The sequence below is a fragment of the Equus asinus genome, chromosome 13 (genome assembly GCF_041296235.1).
Source record: "Equus asinus isolate D_3611 breed Donkey chromosome 13, EquAss-T2T_v2, whole genome shotgun sequence".
NCBI lineage: Eukaryota > Metazoa > Chordata > Mammalia > Perissodactyla > Equidae > Equus > Equus asinus.
This window is the reverse complement of record NC_091802.1, coordinates 1,365,023-1,381,391: the sequence shown is the minus strand read 5'-3', so window position 1 is coordinate 1,381,391 and position 16,369 is coordinate 1,365,023. Positions and strand designations below refer to the sequence as shown.

At 48.5% G+C, this 16,369-nt stretch overlaps 1 protein-coding gene across 3 annotated transcripts in view; it reads right to left on the bottom strand.

The window, feature by feature from the left end:
* Window positions 1-16,369, bottom strand: part of USP22 (ubiquitin specific peptidase 22) — a 37,925-nt gene that overhangs the window by 7,680 nt on the left and 13,876 nt on the right. For 2 of the 3 annotated variants that reach the window (XM_044746148.2, XM_070482210.1), the window contains exons 2-8: window positions 15,082-15,214; window positions 10,602-10,715; window positions 8,847-8,948; window positions 7,491-7,660; window positions 5,880-6,027; window positions 3,101-3,206; window positions 1,349-1,507 (exon numbers count right to left, since the gene is read on the bottom strand). In XM_044746148.2, coding sequence (XP_044602083.1) covers window positions 1,349-1,507; window positions 3,101-3,206; window positions 5,880-6,027; window positions 7,491-7,660; window positions 8,847-8,948; window positions 10,602-10,715; window positions 15,082-15,214 — 932 coding nt within the window. The remainder of the gene's footprint in view (window positions 1-1,348; window positions 1,508-3,100; window positions 3,207-5,879; window positions 6,028-7,490; window positions 7,661-8,846; window positions 8,949-10,601; window positions 10,716-15,081; window positions 15,215-16,369) is intronic. The other variant, XM_044746149.2, reaches the window with a different exon arrangement.

The window sequence follows — 16,369 nt, the reverse complement described above, 5'->3', positions numbered from 1 at the left end:
GCCAAATTTTTAAAGTTTAAAGCTGAAAAACAAATATAAAATTCAACCTTTTCACAACTGGATCTGGAAATGCTCATTTATCCTTTGGAAATTCTGTCACCCCACGAGGGTGAGATGATGCCGCCACCCGAAGCTGAGCCTGTCTGCCCATGAGGTGCCTGGAGCCGGAGCGTGGATAGAACGGCTGGGTCTCGTGGAGGTGGCAGGACGGAGCGTGGCATCTGAGCCGCTCACTGCAACCTCAAGACCTAGCCCACAATGCACCAGCAAAACCCAGATGTGGGACAGTCTGAGGATAAACCATCTTCTTTTCAACAGAGAAGGGGCACGGAGAGAAGAGATGGCAGCTGAAGCCTGCGGATCTGAAAGGGACTCTGAGACCAGCACCAAATGTAACAGGGGGACCTAGTTTGGATCCTGCTTCATGGGGAAAGCTTCAATTTTATTGAAATTTACAACTAAATTTAGTTTAGTTATAGACTCGCTTGAAAAACGTTTTTTTTTGCTTTTGATTTCTCATTTCCATATTTTCCAAATTAAAAATTTCATACTCCATTTCTATCTAGACATATCAGTGTAACAAAGCTGATGCATTTTAAAATTCTAAACATGCACCTCTGGGCCTGCTGACGACACAGGAAGGTAACAACCTGGAAGCTTGTCTGTCTTCATAAGGAACACTTCCACCCAACAAGGACTCGTCTACAGTGACCCTTAATTGATGCAATTAAAAGAAAATAAAAGCTATGAAACTCCAAACTCAATTAAAGTTTTGGAAGGGGTTCTGGTTTCCCCACAATTGTACATCACCGCTATTTAAACGCGTTTTACAGCACCCTAAATCTTATCACTCATCTCAATCAACAACGTGTAAGTGGACAGGCGGAGCCTGGACTGCGTGGGCAGCACTCCAGGTCTGCATAACCGGCAGAAGTGGATGCTGCCACAGCGTGAGGCCAGCTCGTCCAGTGCAGGCGCTGGGGTAGGTTACTATCACAAAAGGGGAGGGAGCTTCGCCTGCTGCTCTGTGGCTCTGTTAATTTACATGGGGGGGGACAATAGCTGTAATACAGACATTCTAAAACACAAAGCTGGGTGGATAGAAAAAGCTAGCCATCCTGCAAAAATGTGACAAACTAGTAGGAGCCACTGGGCACCAACAACAGCCATCGGCAGGGTGACATATCTTCTCTGTTTTATACCAGACACGTGAAAGAAAATCCTACAGCGGCCCTGGGCGGCCCTGAACTTACCAGGACTTGACTCTGACAGCCTCGAGGCAAGGAGACGACACTCACTGGCCAGGAAGCCCTTACTTTCCCTACACAGCGCAAGACAGGCTTCTCACCTTCGCAGGCAGTCCGTGAGAGTGGTGGTTCCTGAGACGTGGCTTTCCCCGTTCACCACGCTACCCTCGCTCCCTGGGCTCAGGGGCCAGAAGGGGGTGGAAGAGCCAGGCAGATCTAAACTGATGTCCCAGAAGGGATCTATTGTGGTGGAGACGCCACTAGAAGCAAAGGGAGATGAAAGCCCATGAGAACTGACATCCACACACAGCTTCAGAAGTCCCACTGGGTGGAGCGAATCTCAACTCCGCCCTTTTATGCAAACGACATCGAAAGTCAGAAAAAGCAGAGTGCTCACACAAATGTGTCCTGGGCTCCTAAGGGGGCCTGGGAAGGGAGCATGTAAACCACTTCAGGCAAAGGCTGCTCCTAAAGCAATGGTTTGCAAACCAGCAGCTCATCAGTCACTGTGGGATCTTTGGGAAAATATAAATTCCTGGGCTCCATGTCCAGAGGTGCTGCATCGATGGATCTCTCTTGGCCGCATGTGTGAACTGCAGAATTTCTCCCTGGGAACCGGGCACTGCCGGCCTTGGTAGTAACTTAGACCTCCAAACACACGTCACACGGAGAGCAGGCACCAACCAGGCCCAGCCCACAGGCCGCACAGCTGCATCTCATGTTCTACTTAGCACAGCCAATTCCCTCCCAGAGCTCTATTCAAAATACGCCACGAGAAACTCTCACACTAGGAAATCCACTACACATGCGCAACAGGATGTGAACCGAGACGACCTCCTGCTGACGGAGTCGCGCACCCCAGGGCCCACAAAGGCCACTGAAACTACGAGTCTAAACCCCGCTCAGGGGGCCAGCCCATGATGACGTATGCTATGGAACAGAACGGTGCATTTTTAACACAGGCAAAACTGACCGTTTTCCAATATCTAGTCTATCCTACACAAACTGCAAGCGGCAATCCATCACATGTTCTGAAGTAATTTTCGTGGATCATGGCCAGGGTTTATAAAAACTGAACTGGAACGAAAACGTGGGGGTGCACGGACACCGCGTGGGAGGGTCGAGGCCTCACCAGCCAATCGTGCTCCTTCTGGAGAGGGAGCACGGAGCTCCAAGGACAGAGCCTCCACTTGTAAAGAATTAGGGACACTACTGTGAAGAAAATGGAAAAGGAAACCATAAAATAATTAAAACTGACACGGTTTGGAGCACGTATACCAAGTATCTGCCACGTGTGGTCCAGTCCTTCTGGGGCTGTTTTATTAGGGTCCTGGTGTCAGCGACCCCCAGGAAAGCTGAGACGTGGGGGGAAAGATTCAAAGCACACAATGCTGGATATGGACGGTCTCCACATGAAAAGCCACATCCCCCTTGGGGACCCTGCCCCAGACGACGTCAGCATTCAGGGTGACCTGCTAACTTCTCCTGTCCTTTGTATTGGAGCTATTTTACCTCGACACATGCCTCTGGCGTGGCTGTCTGCACTTCTGCTTCTCAGCTGGCTGCTCCTCTGTAAGAGCCACACGACCTACTGGCACACCACCGAGAAGGCAGGACTGGGGTGGCGCTGAATACACGTTCGGCTCCAAGAGTTTGAAACCTTCACAAACCTCTCAGAATGCACCAGTTTTACTGACTGGAAATGCGCCCCGATGTTCACTAAGCAGTGCCGGAGTGAAGTGAGTCTCACTGGTGGGCCGGGGGTCCCACACGGTGGCCTGGCTGGCATGGCCCAGATGGCTCCCCGTGTTGCAGAAGCACCCCCTGCATCCCTCGGAAGGCCCTGCACTTACTGGCAGACCTGGCAGGTGACGTCCGACTGCAGTCCGCCTGTGAAGATCTGGTCTATGATGCAGCTGCAGTGGTTGGGGTTGTTGGCCTTCTTCCCGTTATCGTCACCTGGGGAAAGAACGCAGCTCTGGAATTCACATCCACACCTGAGTCAGCAAGTTTCCAAGAGCCACATCCCACGGGTGAGGCCACTCACCCGTGGAGGCAGGATGAGGCCAGGAGAGCTGACAGTTTCAAAAGGGCAACAGAGAGAATTGGCAGGGAACGGGATGAGCCAGCCAGTGTATTTCCAATTTTCTTCTTTCTCTCCACTCCCTAAAAGGATATCCTTAACTTCTATCCTGCCACTAAAACGTATCCAATGACCAGCAGCTGGGGAGGGTTACTGATTCCGAGGTTGGGCGGAGAATAACTGAGTGAAGCTTTCCACTGAGGTGGCCTGACACACTGCGGGTCAGAGGCTGCCAGGGAAGGCCCTCCTTCTCCCCCGGACTAGACAGAAATGGGGGCCTCACTTCAGAAAGCATTACTGCAGAATGCTTTTCTCATCAGCTCCTGCATTCTGGGACCTCAGAAACAGCTGTTTCCCAGTCAGCTGCATCTAGGTAAGTACCACTCCCACCCTTTCCAGCTCAACACAAGTTTTATTCATACTTGTGTGTAGACATATGAACACACGGTGGAGTGTAATACCTATTAATGCATATTGTGTATACATTCTATTAACTGTCACTCAACTAGACGATGGGGATAGAGAGTGTGTCCGTATGTATACATACAACACATATCAAAAAAGTAAAATTATTAAAGAGGGATAAAGGACGGACATTGGGTCTTCTGATGGCAGCTGCCTGGAGAGATTAGGGAGAAATGCTACTTAGATGGATTTCAAATTCATGGGACAAAATGCTAGGATATGGGACAATACATACAGGAAGATGCAAATAAAAATAAGCCAAAAAGACACCTGAAGGTCACAACACCATACAAGAACGCCTAACCCAGTGCTACACGGCCACCCCACGTGCTGTGAACCAGTAGCCTGATGAACTCAGAAGAATTCTGATGACGTGCTTCTATGGGAAGAGCCTTCCATACCTTTTCACTCTTCAAATGGAACGTGTCAGAGAAGCAGGTCACAACGGTTTCATCGTTTTTTTTGTCATATGAAAATTTTAACTAAAGCAATGCATTTCCACACAGCTGATTTTTAGAACAGATTAACACCAGTTATAGAAGGCTCTCAAGTGGTGGAGTAATAACGCCATCACCTTCCACAGCGGCTCCTTTCTGTCGTGGACTGCACTCAATGCCAGGAAACCAAGCCTTACCCAAGCTGCTAAGCAACGCTCAGCGGGCTCCTCGGGCAAGCACTAAAAAGATCACATGTGTGTTTTCAGGACAAAAGAACTTAAGCACAGTCAGGTGTCACTTAGTGACAGGGACAGGTTGTGAGAAACGTGTCGTTGTGCGAACGCCACAGTGTACTAACACAAACCTAAATGGTACGGCCTACTACACACCTAGGCTGTATGGGACTAATCTGAGGGAACCACCGTCATACGTGTGGGTCCACTGTTGACCAAAATGTCATTATGTGGCATACGACTGCACACATACAAAAACCCTACAACCCAAACCCATGACGACCAGAACAAGCCATCTTATTTCCGGTCTGGCTCGGCTCTGAGCTGTAACCTCAGACCACACAGGGCACTTACGAGAGACTGAGAAGCAGCAGCATGAGGCCGCTCACCAAGACCTGGACAACCAGGGTTTTGCTTCTTAAAAAACATCAAGGTGAAAGAAAATTAGCCAGAGGGCTATCACCCACAACTAGCTGTCTCAGCCCAGAGGCCACAGGTAACCAGGTAACTCTGCTACCCCAGCACACTCCAGTTCCACCCGAGCATGCTCTGAGCCAGCCTAGAACTCATTAGGAATGAAAAGTGCTGACTTCACTCCAGGCCCACCAGGCAGAAACAGCAGCGAGCCCTTGGGGTGACTCCGACCACACTCAAGCTTGATAACCTCACTGGGCTAACGCCTGCGTCAGTAAGCTTCCACACAGGGCCTTCAAACGGGGAGCCCGCGGTGGGCAGGGCAGGGGGACCCACTGCGGCTTCCTGCTCAGTCCTAATCTCTCGCCTGCTGCCCCTCCCCCAAACCCGCAAATCTGCAAACTGGTGAGGCCGCCGCCCTCTGGGGCCAGGCTGTGGGACTCGACTACGAGGAAGCCCAGCTCCAGCAAGATCCTAAGAGGGACTTGAAAGTAAAGGCCCTTGGCTGGATCCAAAATGAACTGACTCAGGGTCAGGGAAGCACTGGCACGGGCGAGGCTCAGGCTCCTTTACAGCACGGCCCCGCGGCCTTTTGGGAGCCCCTGAGAGGGGCGGGAGCAGGAGTGCCGGTTCAGCTGTATCTGGAGCACATCTGGACGCTCCCGGTCTGCCACCGCCACAACAACTCATGGGAGCCGCAGACACGCCCCTCCCAAATCAGGCCAAGAGGAAGCTGGCGGCAGAGGACTCAGGGCAAAGGCCCATCAAGAAGGGAGAGCTCACTGTCCACCGTTACCGGTGACACAGGACCGACCACCATGCTGCTCCACTCCCAGCAAGGTCAGAAGACAACACCCAAATGGCTTCCTCCTTTCAAAAACTACGAAGAACCTCTGTGAGGTACTAACGTGCTCTTCTTACTGGGAAAAACATGCGATCCTAACACACACGAACTCTGAGAGGCCCGCACGGAGCCCGGGCTGCAGGCGCACGGCCGCACCTTTGCAGTGCCGGTGCAGGACGTCCAAGGCCGCGATGAGGAACTCGTGGGCGTCCTGCTGCTCGTAGCCTGCCAGGTGCCGGGCGTGAGTCCACACCAGGTGCAGCAACTTGTACGGGATGTGGGGGGACCGGTGCCCAGAGTAAAACTGCTCAGAGACAGGAAACGAAAACGCTGGTCAGGAATGAATGCTACGCTCCAAACACAAAGCACACACAATGGAAAAATATTTAACAGCTGCCTAGAACTTCTAACGGCTACTCTGACAAAAATGACTCCATTTTGTTTTCTTCTTTTTTGCAAACTGCACTGTTATTTGGACTCACTGACTTTTTGAGTCTGTATATCGTTTTTTCCCTTCCCACCATCTGTCTTCTACAGATAAGCCAAAATGATTTGTCAAAACAAAGAGATCTGTACACTAAAAGGTGAATTATGCCCTTTGTAAATGATACCTTAATAGATTTGAGCCTAAAAACCAATCAGATAGAGATGAATTTATCACCAGAAGTGCCCACCGGAAATGAGTGGACCCACAGGTGTGTAGCCACCCCTCATTAGTTTCTCTACCACACCGCCTGTCTCTGTGTTTGGCCGGCGACACCACTCAGCTTGTTCACTGCCGTAACCCCAGCAGTCACTGCACGCTGCAGGTACGCAGGCACCGGGTTAGGCTAGACCAAAGGTCGGCAGGCATTTTTTAACAGGTCCAGATAGCACAGGATTCTGGCTTTGCAGGCCAGATGGTCTCTGCTGCAATGGCTCGATCACTCCTGCCTCTGCCGCGGGCATGTGAGGGCCGCCAGAGCCCCCTAGGTCACTGAGGGGCGGCTCCCAAGTGGGTGTGAGGTGCTGCAATCACAGGTTATGGGAAAAACAGACTTGGCTGCACCTGCTGGCTCCTGTGTTAGACACTAAAGTACATCCAGGTGCTCTCAGCAACCTGTGGGGCAGGAAGTATCGCCCCCCGTAGTCGGGTGCTGAGGGACTGTACTTGCTGAGGCCACCAAGCTGAGTGTGGAGGGTCCAGCCCAAGGATGCCTGAGCCCAGCCTGAGCTCTGCCATGCTGTAAGCACTGGCTGGAGACAGACATGGCCAAGCACGACCTGAGTGCAGCTCACGTCCAACCAGGAGAACGGAACCTGATGTTCAGAGCAGAGGAACACAGAGACAGGGACCTCTGGTGAAGCAGACTGAGAAGGCTGGGCAACAGAAGACAAGACCCACTCTCTCTGAGAACAAAGCAAACAAGTGGCCTGCGCATGTCCACACGCCTCACTGTGAATCAGGATGGCAGACATCGCGGAGCAGGAACACCACAGTATTTAGGGACAAATGTCACCCACCAGTCGTGCTTCTTCCAAAGGGCTCTTTTTCATCCTCTAAGTCAGCAGTGTGCCTCTAAAAATGATGCTAATAGCCTCTTATCTAACAATCTCTTTTAGAAAAGATGTGTTCCATAATAAACGCACATATTAAATATTTACTCACTACATAAGGTTTTACAAATTTGCTTTTCTTTATAGTCAACCTTATTTTCTCTTTTTTAAAAGAGAAAACACCCCATGTAGTTAGAGAAATGTTATGCTGCAAAAGTCAACAGTGCTCACCTCCTGAAAAAGTGACGACATCTCGCAGACCAGGCAGGAGCTGGGGCTCTGCATCTCACACCTGTGCCTGTCGGAGAGGAAGAAGTCTCGCAGCAGCGGCGTGTGGGTGAGCGCCTGGACGATGCAGTTCATGAAGCAGGTATTGCCAAGGTTGATGAGCCCTCGCAGACCTGGGCAGGAGGCAGGCGGGAAAGCAGGACTGGCTTGGGCACTGAACTACAGCAGTCCCGCCTTATCTCTGCTTTTGCTTTCCATGGCTTCAGTTACTGAGATCAATCTCAGTCCAGAAACATTAAATGGAGAACATTAAATGGAAAAAATAAACAATTCATAAATTTTAAATTGTGCACCATTCTGAGCAGCATGACAAAACCTCGTGCTGTCCCGCTCCATGCCATCTGGGAGGGGAACCATCCCCTTGTCCAGCCTGTCCACATTGTATATGCCACCCGCCCTTTAGTCACTTAGTAGTCGTCTCAGTTATCAGATTGCCTGTTGTGGTCTCACAGTGCATGTGTTCGAGTAACCCTCATTTTATTTAATAATGGCCCCAAAGCCAACTGTTACTAGTTACCGTTGTTCGTCTCTTACTGTGCACAATTTATAAATTAAACTTTATCGTAGGTCTGTATGAATAGGAAAAAACACAGTGTATCTAGGGTGTGGCACCATCTGAGGTTTCAGGCATCCGCTGGGGGTCCTGGAACGCCTCCTCTGCGGTAAGGGGGACCGCTATGTGAGTACTACTGAGTCCCAACGGCACTGCCGGGGCTTCCTCCACAGTGCCTGCTGCGTCTCTCACTCAGTCATTTAAGAAGCAAAAAGAAATGTAACATTCTTCTAATTTTTACAACACTTTTATACGAACTGTTCAGAGGAATGTTCATCATCACCCACCCAACTTCAGCCACTGTATGTTTTGATAGAATTACCCAAAGATATTCTATAACAACAGGACAGGTCAGCAAGAAGCCTCTCTAACAATCAAAATTATTTTAAAAGTTTCTAAAATGTATTTCTTGAAGTCTTAGAAAACCCAGGGAACCCTCCCCCCTACACACACATTCCTCTCCCTCAAGATCACTGTACACAGCATCAATCTGGCCAGAATGAACTTGAGCCGTTTCATGCAATGGTGTGAGGGCCGCGGTCAGTGACTGCATCTGCCCGTCCCTGCCCCAAGCCCGCTGCGGGTCCCCGCAGAGAAGACGGGCTCAGGAAGTGGCTGGTGAGCAAACCGATGGGTCAGATGAATGCAGGGTCTCACAGAGAATAGTGATTCGAACACCAGTTGTAAACCCCGAGAAGTGAGCCTAGCTGGATGCGCGCAGAGCCCCCGAGCATGCGCCCACCCACCTATGGTGCAGTTGGAGGTGATCTTGCGCCTTTTGGGGTTGTGTTTCAGCAGTTCAAGCTCCCGTTTGGTTGGTTCCCAAGTTGAAAACTTTTCTCCAACGCCTAAGCAGACGAAAGACAGTTCCAGATGCCGTTAGCCCAATTTTCATCAAGTATGTTAATAAACAAAAGCAGTGGGATATAATACTTATATCAGGTTGTATTTCAAAGAGGGACAGCAACAGCCTGAGGTCATTCTAAAACCCTGTGACACTGTAAGGGACTACACAACATGTGCAGGCCTTTCTTTTAGAGGATGTGCTATGAACAAGCTGTTTGCTGCAAGAAAAGCAATACCTCCAGTTAAAGCTAGCCTAACACTGAGGCCAAAATGGTGGTTTCTTCAAAGCCTTTAGTCCTTGAGTAGAGAGTGCAGCAGGGGCGCCAATGGGAGTACGTGGCAACCCAGATGAAGGCGTCTCCTGAGAGCGAGAGAAACTGACAGCGATGAAATGCACTTGTTGAAAGGTACTTTGAAAATACACCTTGTTGAACAGCTCTACCCATAAAAGATTTAAACCAAAGACAATACTGATGTAAATGCTAGGCAGTGTCACATGTCATCCTAATACTCATCCTATTCCATGCTCCCGAAAACTTCTGCACGATTCAATCAATATTAAAAGACATAGCATCTTGCTGACAGACGGAACTGTGGAATGGTTTTAGAAGAATTCTATTTTATTCTGGGACACACATTTCTCAGCCCTATGGTTTAAGTGTTCTGCACAGAGAAATAATATACTCAGACTTAGTTGCAATGTTACTAAATTTTTGAGTGGGAAAAGAAGAGGAAGTTGGTTAAAAAGATTGTTCTCCAGAAAAGATTTAAACACAAATGATTCTGATCCCTGAGAGCACCTGTTCCTACTGTTCCATTCCCAGGAAATGGGGTTTTTAAAGCAAAACAATAAAGGCAAAAAACTAAAAGAGATACTGGGTTTCCATGTTCTCTTTGTAAACAGGGACAGTTCTGCTGGTTGAGATGCTCACCCGTCAAGGGGTAACTGTATCTATTACTGTTGTTGTAACCCATGAGCGTCTGTTGGAAATAAAAACTGAAGGAAAGAAAAAGATCAGGTGAACCAGAAAGAAATAAATGAACAATGAAGAAAACAGATACACGATATTCATGTGTGTCCCTGACTATGAATCTGATGAAGCAATCGTGTGTGGACAGGGAAGTGACACCAAGTGAGAAACCCACACTGGTACCAAAGCTACTGTGAGACAGAAAAGAGATGTACTGGCCTCTGTCCCTGGCTCCTGGCACAGGCTCCTAAAACCCTGATCACATCCTAAATGGTAAGAGCACTAGGAGCATCTTTTGTTCTCTTGAGGTGACTTTGGGAGGACTCCTAGATGGCTCCTAGGTGGGGGCTGGTTACCAGAAAGATCAAGACATGATCAGAAGCTTGGAACTGTCAGCCCCACCCTCCCACCCTCGAGAGAGGGGAGAGGGCAGAAACAGAGTAATATCGATCATGCCCACGTGAGGAAGCCTCCATAAACGCCAATAACAGGAAGGAGCAAGCAGGCGGCTCGTCCCACCGAATGCAAACCCAACCTGCAGAGCCCAGCTGCCACCCTTTCTCCCTGAACTCCCTCTCTCCCGAGATCCTGATCTTTTATTTCTGTGAGTTTTGTCCTTGACAGCCAGGAGAGGATGCAGGACTAAGAGACAAATCAGGCACACAGTTCTAGACAGAACCAAACCTTGCATTTTCCAAGCTTTCCGCTGCTCCTCTTTGGCAATGATTTCCATGTCCTTGTCGTATATGTAGTCCTGACACAAAAAGCAATAGATACCGCCATACATAAGCTCTATGGCTGAAAAGAGAAAGGAGGGAAGAGAGAGAAAATTTAACTAAAAATTGAAAGACAGGGCTTAAAGACAAATTAAACATAAGGTTTTTAGACATTTGACTGCACCATTTTTCTACTCTCTAATCACAGAATTTCCTCCCACGTCAGTCAGTTTATCCTACATAGATGAAGCATGTGTATTTTCTTTTTTTTTTTTAGATTTCATTTTTCCTTTTTCTCCCAAAGCCGCCCAGTACGTAGTTGTGTATTTTCAGTTTTGGGTCCTTCTAGTTGCGGCATGTGGGATGCCGCCTCAGCATGGCCTGATGAGCGGTGTCTTGTCTGCACCCAGGATCCAAACTGGCGAAACCCTGGGCCACTGAAGCACGAACTCAACCACTCGACCCTGGGGCGGCCCCAGCATGTGTATTTTCTTGGGAAGCTCCTGCCAAGGTAAAGGGAGATGCCACACCCACATTCCACACAGGACCCTCTGCCTCTTCTCTGAAACAGTGGTATTTCGAACAGGGGAAACTTCCAGAGAGTATGATGAGCCCATGAGGGCTCTCGGCCGCCTGACGCGCCGTGGCCGTGCTTCACTCCGTCTAGAGCTGACACCATCACGACAAGGAAAGCAACAGCTCTGTGCCCGCGCTCCCTGTCAGTACGGCGGTAAAGCAGCCTCTGAGCAGAGGGCCAGGCCTGCCTGCTGCCCACCCGTGCATGGGTCCTGCACTCTCTCAACTGCCCCGTCTATGAAACAAGGATGAGAGCGGGTTCTTAGTTACTTCATCATAAAGATAAATAAGATCAAGTCCTTCGAGTACCTGAAAGAAAGGGACTATCTCTGCTCAACAATTAAAAAGGATTTTTTGTCTTGGATTCACCAAGCGCTATCAGGAGTCTGAGAGGCAATGTGGCCGGAGCAAAGAGCACCGACTCACAATAAATAGCATTAACCCTGGCTCTGCCACGCACGAGTCATGTATCTTTGATAAATTACACTTCTTAGACTTGATGCCAAAAGCACAAGCAACTAAAGAAAAAACATAAACTGGACTTCATCAAAACTGAACTTCATGCATTAAAGGACATTATTAAGAAAGTGAGAAGACAACCCACAGAATTGGATAAAATATCTGCAAATCATCTCTCTTAGGGGTCTAGTATCCAGAATATACACACACTTCCAAAATACTTACACATATATCATAAGGTACAACAAAAAGACAAAGAACCCAACCCAACTAAAAAAACGGGCAAGTGACCTGAAGAGACATTTCTCCAAAGATGCACAAATGACCAACAAGCACACAAAAAATATTTAACATCACTGGTCATTAAGAAAATGCAAATCAAAGCCACAAGAAAGTATCACTTCACACCCATTACGATGGCTAAAGTTAAGAAAGAAAGAAAAGTGTCGGCAAGAATGTAGAGAAATTGGAACCCTCATGCGTTGTTGACAGAAATGTACAACGGTACAGCAGCTGTGGAAGAGTCTGACGGCTCCACAGAAAATTAAACACAGAATTACTGCATGACTGACACCTCACTCCTAGGTATATATCCAAGGAAAATGAAAACATCTGTTCCACACAGAAACTTCCACATGAATGGTTACAACAGCATTATTTCTAAGAGCCAAAAAAGGTGAAAACAATCCAAATGTGTATCAACAGATGAATAGATAAACAAAAGGCGGGACGTCCACAGAGACTGTTCGCCATACAAAGGAACGAACGACTGATGCTGCTGCAACACGACGAGCCCTGAACACACGCCAGGAGAAAGCAGCAGACACAAAAGGCCACACACTGTATGATTCCTTTTACAGGAAATATTCAGATTAGGCAAATCCAGAAACAGAAAGGAGATCAGTGGTGCCAGTGGGAGTGGGCTGGGGGAGGAAAGGGTGGAGAGTGACTCGTTAATAGAGATGGGGTACTCCTCTGAGGTGGTGGAAAGTTTTGAAAGCAGAAAGAGATGGTGGTTGCACAACACAGTCAATGACTAAATGCTGCTGAACTGTATACTCTATTACGGCTAATTGTATGTTATATGAATTTTGCCTCAATATATAATTTAAAAACCCAAAGCAACACCCACAATCAAGGTAGTTTCCTTGGAAAAGTATTTCATAGTCAAGATAACTATTCTAAGGATGAAGCCTTGCCTGCAGCAAGACAAAAGGATCAACGATAGGAATCAGACACCTGGATGAGAGTGACACGTCGACCAGTAAGTTGGAGACAGGCCCTAGGATTGTGGGGCTCTCCCACGGGTCTTGTTTTCACACTTCAGCTTACTTGGGAATTCCCAAGCCTCAGCTGACATAGGTACCATGCATGGACAGGGCCTTTTCCCTTGGTCACAGGATGACCTTGAGAATAGCGGGGGAAAAACATCATCAACTCAGAAGTGAGCTGATAACCACACTCCCCAACCCCACACATGTACTATCTTTTTTGGACAACTAAAATAACTCTTCTGGGATGCAGAGAACAAAGCTAAAGGCAGTACTTTTAGACCTTCTGTGGCTCATACGGGCAAAATCCACGTGCCCTTGTGACTTAACATAAAACACAAACTTGTATGAAACTAAAAAGTGTGAAATCAAACTTCTCCAGGTTTGTCATCTTCCGCTACTGCACAGGCCTCACAGTTACCTGAGACCCCAACATCCTGTCTATGCCACCTGCCAGCACAGACGTAGTCGACCAGCAAAGGTGACTGACTACACCACGTTACAGTAAGCTCCGTTCTCTAAAGTGTGCACTTTATCACATCACATCAAGGCAATTTTGGAGGACAGGTGGGACAAAGGCAACAGACCCTTCCAGCAAACCACTATCACACCCGTCGCATCCCACGCCGGCCGTGCTCACCGGTCCTTGCATAAGGCCTTCAACAATGGCCCACTGCTACTGACAGTCTCTGTGGAAACGCATCATCCACAACATCCAGACAGGCCTCTCCTGCTACTCAATGAAAACTGGATGCCCAGTGAGAAACGTTTCCAATAATCCACTTCAGGTACCAGTATAAAGACTGATGGGTATTCCAGGAGACAGAAGAACTTGGCCACAGGAAATCAAGGCTCTTCACTCCTGATACGACACTCAGCTGCTCAATTAAACTGCCCTTGAACATTCTGCAAAACATCCCCCATAAAACAGCAACCAAAATACCCAGAGCCTCGGACGCTGCTCTGCGGGGGCGGGCGGGAGCTGTGGAGGGAGAGGAGCGGAGGGCAAGCCTGTGCGGGACGCGGACACCGTTTCCTGCCAGGGCAGGCCGCCCTTCAGCGTCCTCTCCTGCTCCCTGCCCTCCTCCCCACCTGGACACACACGACTACTTTCTAGTCGTGTAGGAAGGGATCACCGGCCACCTCGCCCGTCCTCCGTGGGACAGGCCGCCGGCACAAGCGCAGCACTGCGGGCACTAGAGCTCTCCCTCCAAAGAGGCCAATGAGCCCATTGTCACAACCTGAGCCCCCAACTCCAGCCGTCCTTTTGCAAACGCTTCCTTTAAGTTAACAGTTACAAATGAGACAGGTCCACGGGAGATGACTGAGTTGGTACAATTTCATCTCTACCACTTAAAAAGGCCTACACAATATCTTTAACTGGAATTGCTAGACCCACGTGATATATTTTCTAGAATAGCTTCTCTGGCTTGGACCTTTTGAAAGTGATTTTCTTAAGGATATCCTAAAACCTCACAATCATTTAACAGAAAGCACTATTCTGAAGGAGAGAATATTTAATGACCACAGTTAGAAAATACAGTTGAGCAAAACTCTGCTTTATGTAACTTCCAGAATGTATGACAACAGTTTGAATTCATAAGTCTATGAAATGTAAATTATCTTAATGCCACAGTGCTGTTAGCCTTTTCATGAACCAGTATTATTGAGAACAATGAAAATCCATTACAGAAAGCAATAAAAATCACCTATGAACACCCAACTCCATGCTGACATCACTAACCTAACACTCCATTTAAGATCTTTCTTTGCAAAATTTTGCCTAATCTAATTCCTAATCATGCTTTTCAGAGGGAAAGATGAGTCTCTGATATTCCATTAAAGAAAAGGCACATGTCAAAGAAAGCTGGCTGAAACAGTGAGCCACCATAATTTATCACTTCAGGCTGCATAAACATTAAACCAACTTAAAAGCCTCGGGGCCAGCTGGGCACATAGTCCATCTGAGTTAGTCTGTCCCTTCCATCTCCTCTGCGGAGTGGCACAAGGAGGGCACAAATTATTTTAGATAAAGGAAGTGGACTTCCGCAAGAGTGGAACTGCGAATCAAGATTCAGAGAGCAGGAGTTGGGGCAAGGACGGTCCCCGAGCCCAGTGGGACATCGCAGAAGGGTGCCTTACCCAGGTGGTGCCGTTTCGACTTCGCATGTTCATGAATATGTTTCTTTGTGAAACAGCCGAAGAAGACACAGTGGAGACAAGAGTGAAGCCTGTTCAGGTGGACACCACAAACATGACAGACGCACGACTTTGCCTGAAATTCAAAGAGAATTAAAAATCAGCACATGCTATGACAGGAGTTCTCACAGGGAACATTCCAGCGCAGTGACCCACAAGGGGCACACTATGGGGGAAAGGAAGGCGCGGATTTCTTCTCAGTCTCACCACACTAAAAGATCACCTTGTTAATCCTCTCAAGTGCCCCAAAAGGTACTTAGTTCATTTAGCTCAAAACTAGCACCATGTAAGAAAAAACAGCCCATAATCTCAATTACCAAAACCAGCAAGTTTACCACACGAAGCTTTAGGAGCAGTGTCTTTGTGTTCTCCTCCGAGTCCCGACAGGGTGCCCACCCCAGCTCCCGTCCCAATCCCAGACCAGCAACTCACAACCTAGTCCCCCTTCACCTGACAGCATTTTAAGCTTTATACTCCAGGACCGTGGCGAATTCGGAAGCACTCTGTCACTCACTCAAGAAGAAGGTGAATCAGAGCAACATACACAAACAAGGGAGAGGAATGGTTTACTGCCAAGAACTAGACCACAGAAACCTAAAATTGAGGTCACAGAAATAATGAGCAGAGTGGCAAACAGCTCTTATACACCCAAACCACCCTGAATGCCACTGTTTCCTAGCACCCTATGACCATTACAGTTATATTAGCTATAAATCCCCTGCAGATTATCAAACTGAATTTCCAGCCTCTGAGATGACACGACTGTATGTACTTCTCTTCTGTTTCGAGGTGGGAGATGGAGCAGGGAGATGAAGCAAAGTAGAAAATAAATAGGGTATGGGGAAGAGAAGCCTAAACAAAACAGAAAGGGTCTCTGAAAACAAAGGCTGGTGACACGGACACTGCACACTATCTGCCAGATGCGCACCAGACACTGGTGCTGGGGTCTTTGGGCAGTCTGTCCCACTCAATCCTCACAACTACGCCACGAGGAAGGTCAAGCCCTTCTGACGTATGAAGAAACTTACTCAGTCACAGCTGGAGGACACTGCTAGAACGTGGACTGCGACCTGCCTGACCCCAAGAGTCCACACTCTCCCCTGCAGCTCCGAGGCAGCCACTTCTAAGATTCACTGCACACACAAGACCAAGGCAAGGGCCCAGCCAGCAGCGACAGGTGAGCACTCACCCAAGTGGAGGGCCGAGGGAGGGCAGGACAGGGCACGAGGAC